Source organism: Aspergillus niger, assembly GCF_000002855.4.
Source record: "Aspergillus niger supercontig An14".
Taxonomy (NCBI): Eukaryota; Fungi; Ascomycota; class Eurotiomycetes; order Eurotiales; family Aspergillaceae; genus Aspergillus; species Aspergillus niger.
This window is the reverse complement of record NT_166529.1, coordinates 535,805-551,922: the sequence shown is the minus strand read 5'-3', so window position 1 is coordinate 551,922 and position 16,118 is coordinate 535,805. Positions and strand designations below refer to the sequence as shown.

The 16,118-nt window shown below is 49.1% G+C and overlaps 6 protein-coding genes across 6 annotated transcripts; 1 reads left to right on the top strand and 5 right to left on the bottom strand.

Moving 5' to 3' along the window:
- Positions 1-536: 536 nt before the first annotated feature.
- Positions 537-1,525, top strand: An14g02170 (uncharacterized protein; the record flags this gene model as incomplete). The annotated part of the gene is made up of 3 exons (XM_001400806.1): positions 537-731; positions 846-1,063; positions 1,150-1,525. The coding sequence occupies 3 exons, from the start codon at positions 537-539 to the stop codon at positions 1,523-1,525; spliced, it is 789 nt and encodes a 262-aa protein (XP_001400843.1).
- Positions 1,526-1,712: 187 nt separating this feature from the next.
- An14g02160 (uncharacterized protein) lies at positions 1,713-3,293 on the bottom strand (the record flags this gene model as incomplete). The annotated part of the gene is made up of 7 exons (XM_059744111.1): positions 1,713-2,102; positions 2,264-2,463; positions 2,513-2,670; positions 2,755-2,810; positions 2,879-2,916; positions 2,984-3,069; positions 3,145-3,293. The coding sequence occupies 7 exons, from the start codon at positions 3,291-3,293 to the stop codon at positions 1,713-1,715; spliced, it is 1,077 nt and encodes a 358-aa protein (XP_059602281.1).
- Positions 3,294-3,688: 395 nt separating this feature from the next.
- On the bottom strand, positions 3,689-5,398 carry An14g02150 (uncharacterized protein; the record flags this gene model as incomplete). Its single annotated transcript, XM_059744110.1, has 6 exons — positions 3,689-3,730; positions 3,805-3,878; positions 3,928-4,596; positions 4,659-5,079; positions 5,125-5,270; positions 5,314-5,398. The coding sequence occupies 6 exons, from the start codon at positions 5,396-5,398 to the stop codon at positions 3,689-3,691; spliced, it is 1,437 nt and encodes a 478-aa protein (XP_059602280.1).
- Positions 5,399-5,879: 481 nt separating this feature from the next.
- An14g02140 (uncharacterized protein) lies at positions 5,880-6,345 on the bottom strand (the record flags this gene model as incomplete). Its single annotated transcript, XM_001400803.3, has 5 exons — positions 5,880-5,947; positions 5,995-6,111; positions 6,159-6,174; positions 6,225-6,281; positions 6,328-6,345. The coding sequence occupies 5 exons, from the start codon at positions 6,343-6,345 to the stop codon at positions 5,880-5,882; spliced, it is 276 nt and encodes a 91-aa protein (XP_001400840.1).
- Positions 6,346-7,700: 1,355 nt separating this feature from the next.
- On the bottom strand, positions 7,701-14,090 carry An14g02130 (uncharacterized protein; the record flags this gene model as incomplete). Its single annotated transcript, XM_059744109.1, has 12 exons — positions 7,701-7,868; positions 7,925-9,215; positions 9,262-9,323; positions 9,376-9,530; positions 9,736-10,137; positions 10,196-10,253; positions 10,308-10,370; positions 10,494-11,365; positions 11,501-11,751; positions 11,812-12,038; positions 12,471-13,782; positions 13,837-14,090. 12 exons carry the CDS (start codon positions 14,088-14,090, stop codon positions 7,701-7,703), a joined length of 5,115 nt encoding a protein of 1,704 aa, XP_059602279.1.
- Positions 14,091-14,360: 270 nt separating this feature from the next.
- An14g02120 (hypothetical protein) lies at positions 14,361-15,578 on the bottom strand (the record flags this gene model as incomplete). The annotated part of the gene is made up of 5 exons (XM_059744108.1): positions 14,361-14,384; positions 14,438-14,575; positions 14,704-14,822; positions 14,893-14,921; positions 15,562-15,578. The coding sequence occupies 5 exons, from the start codon at positions 15,576-15,578 to the stop codon at positions 14,361-14,363; spliced, it is 327 nt and encodes a 108-aa protein (XP_059602278.1).
- Positions 15,579-16,118: the final 540 nt, after the last annotated feature.

Here is a 16,118-nt window from a genome sequence, read left to right as displayed (position 1 = left end):
CCATCGTGAACCCTGGTTTGTCCCTAGTTCGGGGCGCTATTCCCAGCGTAGAAAAGCGGCCGATCCTCTGAAACAGTTTTCCCCCGGGGTATACTTGCTAGTTAGTCACTATCATACAAAAGTAGTGTAGTGGACAAGACCAGGGTCTACTACTATTAGTTAGTTCTGTTTCATCCCGACTCAATTTTGCGTCCCAAGACCCTGGGTTGTCCGGGCCTGTCTTGCCCAACACGAGATGTATGGAGTAAGTATGGAGGGAGACTAACCTCGGAATATTCTTGTCTCTTTTTAGTACTATCTAGCCCTTAGTGAGACTATAGCAGTAGTGAACCAGAGAGAGAGAGAGATGTCTATATAAGTACAGTCGTAGATCCCTAAACATGACCAGCTTCAGACTCAGACTCGAGCAGCCAGTGCAGTCCAGTCCACTCTTTCATTCTCACCCCTTCTTTACTATCTTACAATAATTTCTATTCAATAAGTCTGCAGTGCAGCACCCACACACATTCATTCTCTGAGAGATAAAAAATAACAAAATGGCCCCCCTCAAATCCCTCCTCCTCGGCGCCTCCCTGGCCACCCTCGCCCTTTCCACCCCACTGGCAACCGACGCCGAAAACCTCTACGCACGTCAATTCGGCACGGGCTCTACAGCCAACGAACTCGAGCAGGGAAGCTGCAAGGATGTGACTCTCATCTTTGCGAGGGGGTCAACTGAGCTTGGGAATATGGTATGCTTGTTGCCTGCCTTTACCCGTACTATACTATCCCAGAACATACCAAGCACAACATCACAAAACATGTGGAGCCAGGAGCTAATCAGTGGTGGTGATGATATGATGTAGGGCACCGTAATCGGCCCCCCTCTCTGCGACAACCTGAAATCCAAACTCGGATCCGACAAAGTCGCCTGCCAGGGTGTCGGCGGCCAATACAGCGCCGGACTCGTGCAGAATGCCCTGCCCCAGAACACCGATCCGGGGAGTATCTCCGCCGCGAAGCAGATGTTCGAGGAGGCGAATTCGAAGTGTCCCAATACTAAGATTGTTGCGGGTGGTTATAGGTATATATCCCTTTCCCCTTTACCTTCCCCCATATCAATGCTAGAGGCAAAGGAATATCATGCTAATGTAGATGTTGGGGAAACAGTCAAGGAAGCGCTGTGATTGACAACGCCGTGCAAGAACTCAGCACCACCGTGAAAGACCAAGTGAAGGGTGTCGTGCTCTTCGGGTTCACGAGAAACGTGCAGGATCACGGGCAGATCCCTAATTACCCTAAGGATGACGTGAAGGTTTATTGTGCCGTGGGCGATCTGGTCTGTGATGATACGTTGGTTGTTACGGCGATGCATCTGACGTATGGCATGGATGCGGGTGATGCGGCGAGCTTTTTGGCCGAGAAGGTGCAGTCTTCCAGTAGTTCGACTACTAGCTCCAGCTCGGATGCCGCGAGTAGTTCATCTGCTGCGGGGACGTCGTCGTCGGGGTTGTCGGGACTGTCTTCTTTTTTTGGAGGTCTCTAAATAGAATTAGATGAGATGAGTGGTCCGGGTGGGGGTTTAGGGGATTGTTGTTCGTTTCTCTTGGATGATTTAGTTTCCGTTATTTACTTAGCTGGGATAAGATATATGGTACATAGTATAGATGTGTTGTGATGTTATTCTGGCTATTTTGTACACTTTGACATGATCTGCGATATGGGAGCGTCTACTATATCCTCGCCACCGATGCCTCCGGAATCCGCAATACTGCCCTCCCACTAACCGCATACCGTCTCATCCTCTCCACAACATCATTAATCTCCTCTAGATCAAACACTTCGTAATGCGTCGACACCTTGCCTGCCCTCGCCATCTCCAACAATGCCTGCATTTCTGTCTCTGTACCCACCGCACTGCCGATTATCCGCAGTCCGGAGTCGACGCAGTGCTGCGGTGCCACAGGCACATGGAAGTCCGGACGGGGGAATCCCACGCATACGAGCGTGCCCAGCGGACGGAGAAGAGCAACGCCTTGTTCGTAGGCTTTCTCGGATCCGACGACGATGAGGGAGGCGTGAGCACCCACGCCGTCGGTTAGGGATTGAATTTTGGCGATCAACTGAGTAGTTAGCATATATGTAAACTAGAAGGGGGAGGGGGGTGTACGTTATCATCTTTGAAGTCGAAGTAGGCGGATGCACCGGATGCGAGGCAGATGTCTTTCTTTGATGGGCTGGTGGAGACGTTAGTACCGTATGACAAGAATGGGAAGGGACATACCTGTCTACTGCGATCATGTTGTATCCCATTTCCTTGCCGATTTGAAGGCCCCTGTTCATCGTTAACCGACTGTCCAAAACATCGGGCACGGAAGGCATACAAATGACCCAATCCACCACCTGCACCCATTATAACCACCCAATCTCCTTTCTCATATAACTTCTCTATCTTGCTGAGTGCGCCGTACATGGTGAGACCGGCTGAACCCGTCAGTAATATTCTTGCTGGAAGAAGAACGGAAGAACGTACCACAGAGCAACGGCGCCACAGCCTCCGGATTCAGATCCTCTGGAATCAGCGAGACGAAGTTCGCGGGAGAGACCACGTATTCTATACCATTCTTAGCCGAATATTCCTTTTCAAAATGAAATAACAAATATCTCACGTTGAAATGTCCCAGGAACATTCTATTGCCATCGTAATTAGTCTCATCCTGCGACATTGAAGGTGGTGTTCAATACTCACCCTCCCCGAATTATCCTGATTCCTACAATTCGTATACTGCACCTTGCATGTCGGACACTTCATGCAGCTTTTGTACAGCCATCTAGACAGCTTGTTAGTTTCACTACCCCCCACAGTAAACAGGAATAGATAGATGTACTTCACACCCACTCTCCTCCCCATCATCTCAGCCGGAGTATTGGGTCCAACTGCACCATCTTAGCGTCCAATCCACACCATAATCACAAATAACATTGTCCAATTCACGTGGCTCACCTTTTACAACCCTCCCCACACCCTCGTGACCCGGAACATTCGTCGTCATGACCAATTCGCCATTGATATTGTGCAGATCGGAGTGACTATCCATTGTAATATAGCCCATTAGCATAGTCCACAATAAAAACAATTCTGTGCAGTTGTGAAGGAAGTCCTACCAAAACCCCGTATACTCCAACTTCACCAATACCTCCCCCGCTCCCGGCGTCGGAACGGGAATGTCATGCCGGATGGTGAGGGTCGCGCCGGGACTGGGATTGTCGATGCAGGCTGCGGTTTGGTGAGTTGGGATGGATGTTGGTGACATTGTGGATATTTACTATACAAAAAGCAAAAGTGGTATGAGAGGGAGGAAAGTAGATGGAGCAGGGATTGAGGGGAATCTTAGATTTTTACTGTGAAGATGCGGGGTGGACCCAGCGCGGTTTCAGAGTTTGAAGGAATTCCCGATCCGACCTCGGATTAGGCTGCCGATCATGAACGTATGGGGGTGATAATATGCGCTACTGGGGGTCTTGATTGGTTTATAATCAAGAGTTCATATCTAGTCAATTGTTTGTCCGGCAATACGGGTCTACAGCGAGGGGATCAAGGTAGTATGCAGTGTTGATTGGATCATGATTGCGATAGCTTTGGCGGAGGACCAATCTCAGAGCTAGCTTCCCCAAATCTCATTGCCGAAAAGTCAACCGATCTGACAGCTCAACCATTCTGCTCTGTTATCTGCACCTGCTCAATAATTGTCTGCAATTATTCATATTGTTTTTTTTTTTTTTTTTTCTTTTCTTCATTCTCTTTGCTGTCTCCGGTCAACCCACCGACAGATTCGCAACCCTCCCCAGCAAAAACTCCAGCTGGCGATATGCCGCCCCCGGTGCATATTCCGGGATTTCTATTCCTGTTAGCAACCCGCTGCATCGCATACTGAGATATGGACCTACCATGTCCTGAACTAAATACTGTCGAAAATGTCAATCCACGCTCTGTATGTGCCGTTCCCAGCACGCCTCCTCCCGATGATCCACCATACGGCACGAACAACGGCTCCACCGGCTCCCGCTCGAACCCCTGCTTCCCATTCCAGGTCATATTCTGGATACTGATCAGGGTTCCCTGCGCCAGCAGCTCGAAATCCATCAGGCCGTGCGCAATGATGGTATTGTTGGTCTGTTCGATGACGCGCGGCAGCGGTCCCAGGGAGCTTGGAGGGGATGTGTCCAGTCCGTTGGCCGTCGGGAAGATTCCATCCTTGCAGACGAAATAGTCCGTTGGGTACGCGTTGATGGCTTTCTGGACGTCACTGCGGTTGAAGTAGTTGGTCGGACCAAGTCCAACGATGGGGCCGCCGACTGGGTTCCAGGGGGTGGGGCAGGCGTCGGGGATATGGTAGCGGTTGAAGCATGGGTTGAGAGCTAGAGAAGCGTTGTTTATGATATCCCAGATGTTGCAGCTAGCATTATAGGGCACTGATGGGAATTGAGAACGGGGTGGAAAGGTAAGGGCATCGTCAAGAAACGAAGTGTAGCCACAATCGTCGGAAAGCTTGGTGATTTGACTCATGAAGGTGTCATTAAAGGGAAAGAGGGAGCGGTGCTGATTGACGGTCGCAACTGCAGGCACTGGAAGTCATCAATGTCAGAGGAGTAAGCAATAACCTGTGTCAGAGGCATACCATCTTGCAAAACTGGCAGCTCATTGATGTAGGGATCATTGATCTGGATGCCGGCAACCCGGAAATACTCATCATCATCCTGGTCAAGCATCTGCGACGCGATGTATGGGATGTACTGGCCCGCATAGCTCTCGCCAGTGAGATATATCTTTCGATTCTGCAGATCGAATGTTTTCATGAACCGCCTCCAGAAGTCCATAAACTGTCTGGCTACATCAAATTCTGAGACCACCGTAGACGGGCCAAGCGAGAATCCCGTTCCAGCAGGCTGATCAATGTACACCATATTTGTGAGGTTGTTCCAGGCATAAGGGTTGCGCACGGGTCGGTAGGTACCAGGTTGCCATAGAAAGGGGCCGTTCTCGAGCATGATGCCTGCCAGAGAGCTGCATCCTGGGCCGCCATTCAGCCAGACGGTGATCTGTTTATTAGCCGTGCGAAGCATATGAGACGGCGATAAGCATACCTCATCAGACGCATCAGGATCAGAAGATGGAAAGAACCAGAAGTATAGACTCGAGATTCCAGAAGGCGTGTTGGGTAGGTAGCCCGCATAGGACTCGCCAATGTCGAAATCGACAAAAGGAATAGCAGAGCCATTGACGACGAATTCTAGCGCTGTTAGTGGGATTCAAACTGACGCGATGTGGTATACCTTTGGTTTTGTTGTTGAAGTATTGAGACTGTGCGTTGACTACTCCAAGTGGCAGCAGGATACTGCACACGAGAAAGAGCCACATGATTCTCTAGTGTTGCGAAACTAGAAGTGAGCAGTGAGAGAGTGGATTGGTGAAGTGAAGATGAAGAGGTGTAGAAGCTCTGCAGGAACTACTGCCGATGTCTTGGCTATCACAAACACACTGCTGAAGTGGAGACTACTGGTCATATTGAGTACCATTCAAGCTAGATGCCGCCAATGGTCTCATACCACATGCAAGGGCGACCTTCCTACTATATGAAAAATAACCAAGAGGTACCTGTTTCAGCAAAACGTTAGGGATTGAGACATTGACATCATATGAACGCTGTGGAATGCTGTGTTTTGAGAGTTGACATCAGGAAGAATTATGACTAATATACGAAGGGGGGGATCGATAGCAATGTTTACCAAGTCTACGGTCTATAGCACACTACGTGAGGGCTCATGCCCGCAAATAGTCATAAATCATTTATTTCGTGTTCTATCGCGGCCTATATACAGACCTGGCCGATCCTCCCAATCTAAGCGATGAACTTGGCATTACGGAACGCGAGCTCCTTGTCGTTGTTGAGCATCAATTCCATGTATTCTGTCTCCTGTCAGTAGCACATCTCATAATATGCCTAAGACACTTACCAGCAAAGTTAATGCTGCCGTCATGGTTGGTGTCAAAGGCCTCCAACTGTTCCCTGGTGAAGTCTGTGCGGCCGGTGGAGTTGACATGGGCAAGGGCGTCTTCAAAGGTCATACCGCCTACTGCTGTTAGTATTCCGTCGACCCATATCTCTGTAGATACTCACGGCAGAAGTCCTGAGCCTAGGGGAATAGTTAGAAGTGATCAGACCTGGGCGTTGAGTAACACTTACCGACTTCTCGTACTTCTCCCTCAGCCCGTGGAGGTAGTCATAGGAGTAGTGGGCGTTCTATAAGCATCAGTATCTGAAGCAGAATCGATGCTTATTTTCGTACCTTGAGATCCTGAGGCATGATGGCGGGAAGTCGGAGTCTTGTGGTTATGTCGAAGTAGAGATTAGGAATGGACTTGTGGATGGTAAGAGAACTGCTAGACCTTGACGCCTTTAATGTTCTCCGAACTGCACTTCCTCGACGTTCTTCCAGTCCGATTTTGCACAACTTGCGCGATAGCCAGGCTATCGCAGACGCATCTGTTGGGTGACCTCAGTTTGGGCATTGCAACGTACAGCATGCATTTGATGACATACATTGTCATTCGACCGAACCTGGTACAATGCACGTTGTTCTTGATTGACACGATTTATGGCCTGGAACATTGGTTGGTGGTGACTGCGGGGTACTCCAAGGTAGCTGCATGTAGCAATGCCTGAACATATTGGCCCGCAGCTGTCGACACTTTCATCTGCGAGTATCGATAACCTGCCAGTGTAGTGTATTGCAAGAAGGAAGAATTGAAGATCTTCAGCGGAACACATCGATCAACGGGTAGTATTGGTTGCCAGACACCGTCAAGCTCAAATTTCGTGAAACCGTAGTAGGAACCCCCCCCGGTGGGGTTCGAAGATACAACCGTTGTCTGCTTCATACTGTACTACAGCGATGCCAGTCACATCATTTGTCGCACAGTGAACGCCGCTGCTACCCCTGTCCATAGAATAGAAACAAGCAGGTAGACGCCTTCATGGAAGCTGGGAGCATGAAAGGAAGCTGCAGTGTCGCATTAGACTTCAGAACGACGCGTTTGGCGTATCAGGATCATACCTGAGTTCCGAGAGCTTGCAGCTTGCTCCTGTCAGTCGACGTGGATGCCGATCGAGGGGTCGAGGATGGAGGGGCAGTGGGGAGGGGAAGTGGAAGAAGATGCCGCCGACGCGAGGCGAGACACGTTGCACTCCATCCCAGCCAAAATGGATACCCGCCCGATAAGGCTGGCCAGCACATTGTATCCACTCCTTGATATGATCCCGGTTTGTTTAGAGTCTAGATACACTATGGCCACCGCAAGCTCCTTCAAGGGTAAATGCTGCTCACTGGGGTGGGTGTTGCGTGACGTGGATGCACTGTCAAAAATCCCGCATTGGATCAGGTTGTATCTCGGACTGGCAAGATAGCGGGCAGAGATTTGTGATGCATGCTTCTTGAAAACCATTACTCCTAACAACTACACTAGTTACACCTAGAGATGTGGAGCGTTATGGGATGTTGTGCTACGATAGCATGTGTTAATGGTGTTGCTTTACCTCCTTGATCGCGAAGCCCGTAATCATTCTGCTAACTCGCTTCTAGTGCAAACCATTTCAGAAACACATCTCGTATATGCATACTTTTGAACGGCTCCGTTATCGATACTCATGTGATAGGCAGCTTTATAAGTCTGTGTGCGCCTCAAGAGAAAGTGAACCGCCAAACTCCACATCCATGTCATCTGCTCTGCGGATCCCTTGAGCAAACTCATGATTGAGCCCGCCCACTGGCGCCTCACACTGCGGACAGCGACTTTCCTCCATCGGCATCCCACATTCCCCCACCGCAAACTGGCATATCCGTATTAGTACTCGACGAGAATCTAGGGTAGGGTAGGATCACATACCGGATGGTTGTTCTCACAATAATACCAGTGGCCTGTACCATTGAATTGTGCCGCCATGGCCTGGTAGACCTGCCGTCTTTCTTCGCTGGTGACGCAGCTGTAGAAGGTTCCACCATTGACCAGTCTTCTTGCTTTGTCGATATCTTCATGCAGAGACCACAGTATCTTTGAATGGCGCAAACATATCGCATCGCAGGCTTCGAGTTCTTTCAGTGCCTTTTCCCGGATCTTGGCTTCGGTGGTTCCACTGACAGGGTTACCGCGTGCTTCCCCATTGCTGAGGGACAGCACCGAGAACAGGACATGATATGTTCGGGTTTCCACCTCCTGCTGCAGAAATTTAGCCTCCTGGCAATACTTTGTTAGAGCTTCGCATTGGCTCAGTAGACCACCAATCTGTTTTGCTACCACTTGGGCCAGAGTCACCTTTATGCGTGGGTCAATTCTCTTGTTGCTGTAGATGCTGTCATAGTTCCAGAAAAGAACCCAGGTGAGTCGAAGAGCAAGAACATGGCCGCGTGATTGAAACCCTGTTTGTATATCCGACTCATTGTATTGGAAGGGTGTCGCAGACGTGCCAGCCTTTCTCGCTGCTACCGACGCGAGCATCTCACTGACCCTCCCAAATGGCTGCTCGGATTTTGCCACAGATTTAGTAAATTCTTTGATTTTGTTCAGAATTCTGTTTCCCCGTCCGCGGTAGACATCAACCGAGCGCCTGACGTCATCGGCACTCCTTGTCTCTACAGTCTCCTGGTACCAGTCAGAGACAAATTTCGATTTTTCGCCTATGATATCTTTCTCGTAGCCCTCAACCTCTTCCACCAGGTGACCAAACTTAATGCTTGCATGAGTGGCAAACTTCTTCGTTGCTTCATCGAGGAATGCTTGTTTGATAATTCTGTTATAGCGGTCAATATCGCGGAGTGGTGCACGGCATTGAGGACACCCTTTCGGACGCCCAGAATCAAATAATCGGTGGTTAAGTTTCGGACCAAGTATCCTGCCTGTAGATGGTTCTACTTCATAGTGCTCAGACATCCCCATAATGCCGTCCAGTGATGAGGCTGTGTAGAAATGACCACAGGAGAGGAATACCAATGGATCTTCGTCGACATTGATGTCCTTGTATGGCTTGAGCTCTATAAGATCAACATTCTGCTCCAGAATATCTGGTCCGCCGCATATGCGACATAAGCGAGAGTCTGGACATCGTTCCCCACAGAGACCAGGGCATTGATGTCCACAACTTGTGAGTTTCTTCTTGCATCGCAAGTCGCAAGGGATGTTGCTACATGGGACAGCACATGGCATACCGCACTGTTTGCGGTGCTCACAGCCCCATCCGCATGTCTCTGCGCATGGAGGGCACGATTCGCTGCAAGTCTTTGCACAACGGCTGTGCCGACAGCGCACTTCGCATGTCAAATTACAAGGTGGACACAATGTACCCTGATGACATGCTTGGCCACAGCTGTGCGAGCAAGCTGAGAATCCCCGGCCGCATGGGCTTCGGCAATGGCCATGATCGATGTGGTAGGAATCGCCCTTTGTGTATCTACACTGCCAGCATAGCCGCCGACAGGTATGTCCGCAAGGCATTGGGCTATCACACGGATGAAAGCAATTCACTGCACCATCATTCTCAAAGCAGCGTATCTGGGCGCTGTGGCCGCAGCGATCCATGGTGCGGGAAACGCGCTTAGTGCACCGCACCTTTGCGAGATTGCCCATTTGCCTGCACTCCACGGCCTCCGTTATATGCCCACAGGGAAGAAGGACATTATGGACTACCTGCAAGCATTCCCCACATTGTTCATGGCATTTCTTTGGACATGCATGGCCGCAGCTTTTCATCCGAGTGCACAGCTCCATGCATTTGACCGCTTTGTGTTGTCTTTCCGAGTGACACTTCACAGGACAGGTATGCCCGCAGTCTAGCCTTAGTCCGCATTTCTCCGCACACCCGCCTTCAGGGGCGTGTATGGTGAAGTCATTTGGGCAATTAACGTAAAACCCGTTTGAGGGGTGACGATCGCAACGTAACTCAAGTTTCGGGCCAATATTGGCGCCTTTTTCCAGCAGGTGAATAACGGATGACCACATGGGTGCGGTTGATGCCGTACTTGCATCGCCAATTATATACATGCCATGTTTGGCGCGACTGGAAATACAGTCAGCATCATCCATCATCCATCGAGTACTACTAACAACTGCGTAATATTTACCTTAGAAGTACGTTGATCCTGTTCGGCATTTTCAGAAACCCACAATTTCTGGGTCTGTTGCTGCGAACGAGGGAGACAATAACGACACTGGCTTCTTCGCCCTGGTAGAGAGTGTATTAGAACTATTTTTATTGCTGATTCGGGGTATCTCCTACCTGGAAATTGTCGACCGTAGCCAATCGAATGGCATCTAGCAGGCTTCCCTTCTGTGGAGCCCTCTGTTTGCCGCACCATTTCCCATGCTCGTTCATACAGGGTCCACTGACTTGTAACCCCTCAGATTCGTCAAGCGCATCCGAGTCCGTTTCACTGATTATTATGGTCATTTCCTTTTCCAGGACATTCCTGAGCATCCTTAATTGTCCAACATATGGCGTCAATACAGCAATTTCGCCCGGCCCATACTTGCCTTGTTGACAGAGATGCCGCACCAATGCGGTTACCATCCCAATCTCCCACGTATTTGTCTTGCTTTGCATTGGCTCTGTAGGGTCAGTTGGATCTTCCACATTACAATGGTCGAGCCAAAATAACCTGCGAGCAATACCAGGTACAAGGGGATATGAGGTCATTGTAGGATGATCTTGGAGCTTTGGATATAAAGTCTCGCGTACCAGTTCGGAAATGGATGGGTGCATCCGCCGTTGGTGGCTCAACTGCATCACAGGGAAGCTATATTCCTGCTGATTCTGTCCACCCGTACCACTAGATGTTGATTCTCCGAAGCGGAAGTTCGCTAGTCGCTCAAATAGTGACTCATCGAGGTTGTACTTGGGGTTCTCCCGTTCATAGTCCATGGACAACCTAAGGTTAGAGATGCGTGGACGTAGCTGCAAGTGATCTCCTATCAGAATCGCATGCTGGATCGAGGGTATCAGTGCAGTGAGAACATGCGACTCCAGAACCTCTGCTGCCTCTTCACATATGAGCACCTTTGCATTAAGGTTTCGAAGTAACTCAGCATTGTTTGCTAGTTGGGTAGTGGTTACCCCTACAACCTGGCAGTTGTTCAGGCGTTGCACATCCGACAAGCTGAACGCTGAAGTATATCGCTCTTTTTCTGCTGAATGAGCTTCCAGAAGTGTCAATACCTGTTGACTGATCTCTGCGAGAGCTGCCTCCTGCCAGTAATTAAGGAGACGAGTCCGCTCAGAGGCCTTGAGCGTCCAGACGTCCTCCTGAAGTAGTCGGTCAATGGAGCGCTCAATATTGGCTTCGCTCCAGTCTCCAGGAGCGTCACCAGAGACCCACGCTTGCAATGCATTCGTGTCCGTTTCACCAGGAGACTCCGAAGATATGCGGCTGGCTTGGGCGGGGAACCTTTTCTTCAAAATCCCAAGAACAAGACTGTGACAACCACTCTGGGCCTGCTTCAGGAGCTCGTCAATCCTTGAACTTATGCTGAGTAACTTCACTCGTGATTCATCCTTTAGCCTAGGAAGGCCTTTGATTCGAGGCCCTGGCTCTTGCTTTCTCATGTCAAGTGAGAGCCTTTCAATGTGTGGAGAGGCACTACGAGGGCCAATCCTGATAATATTGGTAACACTCGATCTAAGAAGACCATCAAGAAATTGATCAAGTGCGTGGGCTGTGTAGCATCTGCGACATACAATCAATACTTGGTAGCGCCTGGGCTACAAGACGGGAGTTTTCACGTACACACATAGTATCGGGCCCAGGTCCAGCACATCCTTGTTGTGCAGCAAACATCGAGCTAGCTGTAGCCCTACGTATGATTTTCCAGTCCCCGGGGGGCCTTGAATCAATGCTATCTTTCGTCGTAGTGCCCAAATAAACGCATTTGCCTGGCCTTCGTCTAAATCAGTTGCCCTGGAGAGGTCTGCAGAGAGCATCCTAGGATCGTGGGAAAGAGACATAGACAGTATCTGACTTGCGTCCTCGATATCACCTTGACCTGGGAGGCAAGAAAGGTCGAGTAACAGGTCCTTGTGGAAGTATGCAGGGGGTTGTATACTGATACTGCCAGCGTCGGTGCTACTTCCCTTCAGTGCTTCACACAGTTCATGGTTATCAGTACTCGGGGCTAGCCATGCAGTAAAGGGCATGCGTGCTGGGTTCTGATGTAGCACCTGAAGGCACCTCAGAATACCCTCGAAGGAATTGTACGGAATGGCTGGAAATTCCACAAGTATGAGCGGTCGGGGAAAGGGCTTGCTTCTCGAGAACAAAACAAGCCTCTCCAAGTCTGGCGGATTGGGTGGTCCCACTAGCCCCAAAGTAACCATAGCTCTGTTGCCATCGCTAACTACGTCACTGACACGATCGCCCGTGACAGCGCCCTGTTTGTCTTTGTCGACATAGCTGGTCTCCCTCTTTGAGACAAGAAGGTAGATTGCAGATGTGTCATCCACATCTTCTGCGTCTAACAAGGCCAACAGGGTTGGACCCTTTTTCAAGGCCTTTGAGTCAAACCACCATTGTTTTCGTTTTGCCGGACTTACATTCTTCAGTCTAGGAAGCTGATCAAATTCCAAGTTTACTTCTATCCCTTTGAATTGCTCTGACTTTATTTGTCGGATTTCGACTCCTGAATAAACCCGGACCGGAGTTGGCATTTTGTCACGAAGAAACTTGCGCTTTAGCCGCCAGTCTGTTCCGTGGACAATTAGTTCCCATGCATGTATTATTAATCTTATGCCTTCGCGAAGCACACCAGAAGTGTCTTCTCGTAGAAGGCGGAATTGACTATCGAGAAGTCGACGGATGCCCCACTCGTGATGCATATTGGCGGAGCCGGTAGCGCATCGTGCGGGGAGGAATTCAGGTCGATCAGCATTCAGTATCTCTGATTTTGTAGGCAAGATCTGAATATCCGAGATTGCCGTTTTGTCATTATCATGGCGAGGGCCGTGGTCAGACAATTCGCCGGGTAGGTCAACTATATACCTCGTGCTGTCTTGCTGATTGGATTTGATTTTTTGCACTTGATCGGGCTTCTGTGACATAGGGATCGAGTCCCCCATAGAAAAGATTTCTTGAATCTTGAGTATATTCTCGTATGCCAGCTGCAGGTTGTCATCGCCAGCCCTAGCGTCGGCGTTGTCGGCATGACAGCAGTCGTAAAGCTTGTCGGCAATCTTCTTGAGGTCTACCTGTATTGCAGCCTCATGATTCAAAGTTAAAGTACCAAGAAGCACTCTCGAAACCAGAGACAACACCTCACTTGGCGTGGCGACATGTTTGACAACAGCTGGACTTCTGCCATCACTTTTGAACTGGGTGAGGTAGTCTGTCACTTTTGTGAAGAACCCAATTGCCCTTCGACCACCGGGGCCGTATATGACGTTGTAGATTGTCCCCACGGCCTTCTCAAGTATAAGTGAAGATAGCACCTCATTGTGAGAGACCAGTTGAAAGAACAATATACAGTGTGGATCAAACATAGGCTTCAAAACGCTATAGGATATTGCGAAGTCAGTCTCCACTATCTGTCGGACTTTGCGAAGACCAGACTCGGTAGCCAGGCTTTCGATGAATGTTCTTCTCGTGTCCGGTGACTCGTCGATCATAGCCAGGCCAGCTTCAAGAAATACTTGCATCTGGGCTGCTGACAGCTCATCGCTCGCTGGAGCTTCCGATGAGCTTACCCTGGAAGTACCAGGTAAAGGCCTATATCAAAATTATCAACGCTGGCCCCTCGCTAGCCATAGTGCGGAGACATACCTATAGCCACTCCGCGATGTCTTCCCGGCACGACTATCGCGGTCTGCAGGCTCTGGACGAACGATATTGTCACGTCCCCGTCCCCTGCTCTTGCCTTTCTGGGATCGTTTGCCAGTATTATTATGAGGCAAGGTATTCTCCTTTCCAGCAAGACCGTTATTGCCGCCGGCGGCAACAGGGCCTGTAGTACGACAACCTTTGGAGGCTCTTCTCCCTCGCTGAGGTGTATTAGAGGTTTCCTTCGCACCAGCCATTGTGTAGCCTTTCGAGAAAGAGTATTGTTGGATGGAAAGAGTCCAGCGAGGAGGTGGATGATGATGTATGGGGGAAGATGTCTGTGAGCGATACAAGGGAGCAGAAGTATGTAGTGGGGTCGATAGACAGCACAGACGGCGCTAAGCCTATCTGGTAAGTTGTTTCGTAGGGGAAGTGCCCGCTAATTATGGAGTGAAGCCGGTTCCATGCGGTTTAAAGGAAGTTCCCCAGCACCTTACTCCAGGTCTATTATGGTTTGTGAGACCTTTTTACCTCCATTGTGGATCTGAGGACTGTGTTTGTGTATAATGTCATTGTAAATCAGTTTAATTCAGTCACTACTCACTCGGGTGTTACTACTGTTTGTTTTCTTATTCAACTTGTAGTCAGAAGTCAAGTACACATTGACAAATATTTCATCTTTGCAGTACATACTAGTGCATGGCTTATATTTCAAACTCTTACTATTCAAAATCAACAATGGCTAGTAACAAAGCACAATTAGGCCATGGTTGGTGGCTTCACTGATACGAAGAGCGAAGTGATGCACAGGCAATAGATACTGAAGCCATAAATAAGTGAATCTTATTGCCTGATAGCGCAAAGGCTCACCAGTCCATTCACGAGGCGCCGTCTGCGAGCGTCGAGCATAGAGCCACTATAAGTGGTAACTGTGTAGTACCCGACTTTTTTAATGATTGTATTCAATTCCCAATATGCTTGCAGCTGGACTATAAATTATATACACAAATAACTGCAGCAATATTATCGTAAACACTAGCCTGCTGACTCACAACTTACTGTGGCTCTCTTGGTGAATCTCTAGCAGCCTTTGGCCATATAAAAATTGTACCGCATGTTAACACATTGTTGTAGCTTTTGTCGCCTGGGCTTCATTGAGCAATGACAATAGCAGTTGATATTCCAAAGTGCTAATTAACTTGTGTTAGCCATGCCCGCCACAAATAACTAATACTACTAAGTTCGGGCCGGAATCATGTTTTGCATAAGAAACTAAATTTCCCCCATTGGGCAGTTTGACTATGAATCATGTACTCATCAGTATAGTAACATGTATCCCATCCTTCGGACTAAGAAGGTAATGTCGGTGGAGATATTTCCACTTTCAACATTTGATAATACTTTGACAAATTCGCTTCGCGTTATCAATTATGCTAGGTAATGCTTTGTATACGCGCTCATTGCCATTCCGATGTTCCAGTGTCGTACATGTTGCAATCCGGAGAATCTGAACACCATTCGGACATTGAGACTCACAGTTCTAATAGGGAAACATTAACAGGTGATGAAAACTTCTATAGATGCCACACTGTGGAATTGGAAATGCGTCCTAAAGATCAAGTGATGCACAATGCATAATCTTCACGTCGCGCAAGCCACAGCCGAACGTATTCTAAACGCTGACGCCCGCACCCGCATTTTGATATCTTCCCCGTCCATACTACATACCAAGAATTGGAGAGCATTTTTGATGATATGCCTATCACTATTTTTTCTGTCTTTGGGCTAGGGAAAGGCTTGCACGCCTTATATAGGCGTCGTCTAGCCGAAGTCCATACCATGGCCTCTCATTGCTTATTTCGAATTTCATTGCAAAGAGTGATCTGACTAGGCCCAGGGTCTCGCAACCTTGGCGGTAGGACTCGCAGTATTGCACTCATGGAGAATAAGTCATCAAGCCCCTTCCACTTGTCTCCTTCCGACCATCTATTTCCCCCACCACTTGGAATGATGAGGGTGCTAAGTTATATTTCCGGCCGCAAAGTACGCAGGAGGCTATCGAAGATCTTTATCTCGGTCTGTCGCGGTTGATCAAGCTTGTCCCATTTATAAGTAGGCCAGTAGACCGACGTCATGATTCGGTTAACCCCGAATGCTATAGAGGTGCAGCTGGCCTCTGCGAACGAAGAGACTGCACGGCTTTTCGAGGTCCAGTACTACCCCCAATACGCCTCTTCGTCAGTGTAAACAACGATGATAACAAATGAAGATTATCGGCTCGGATA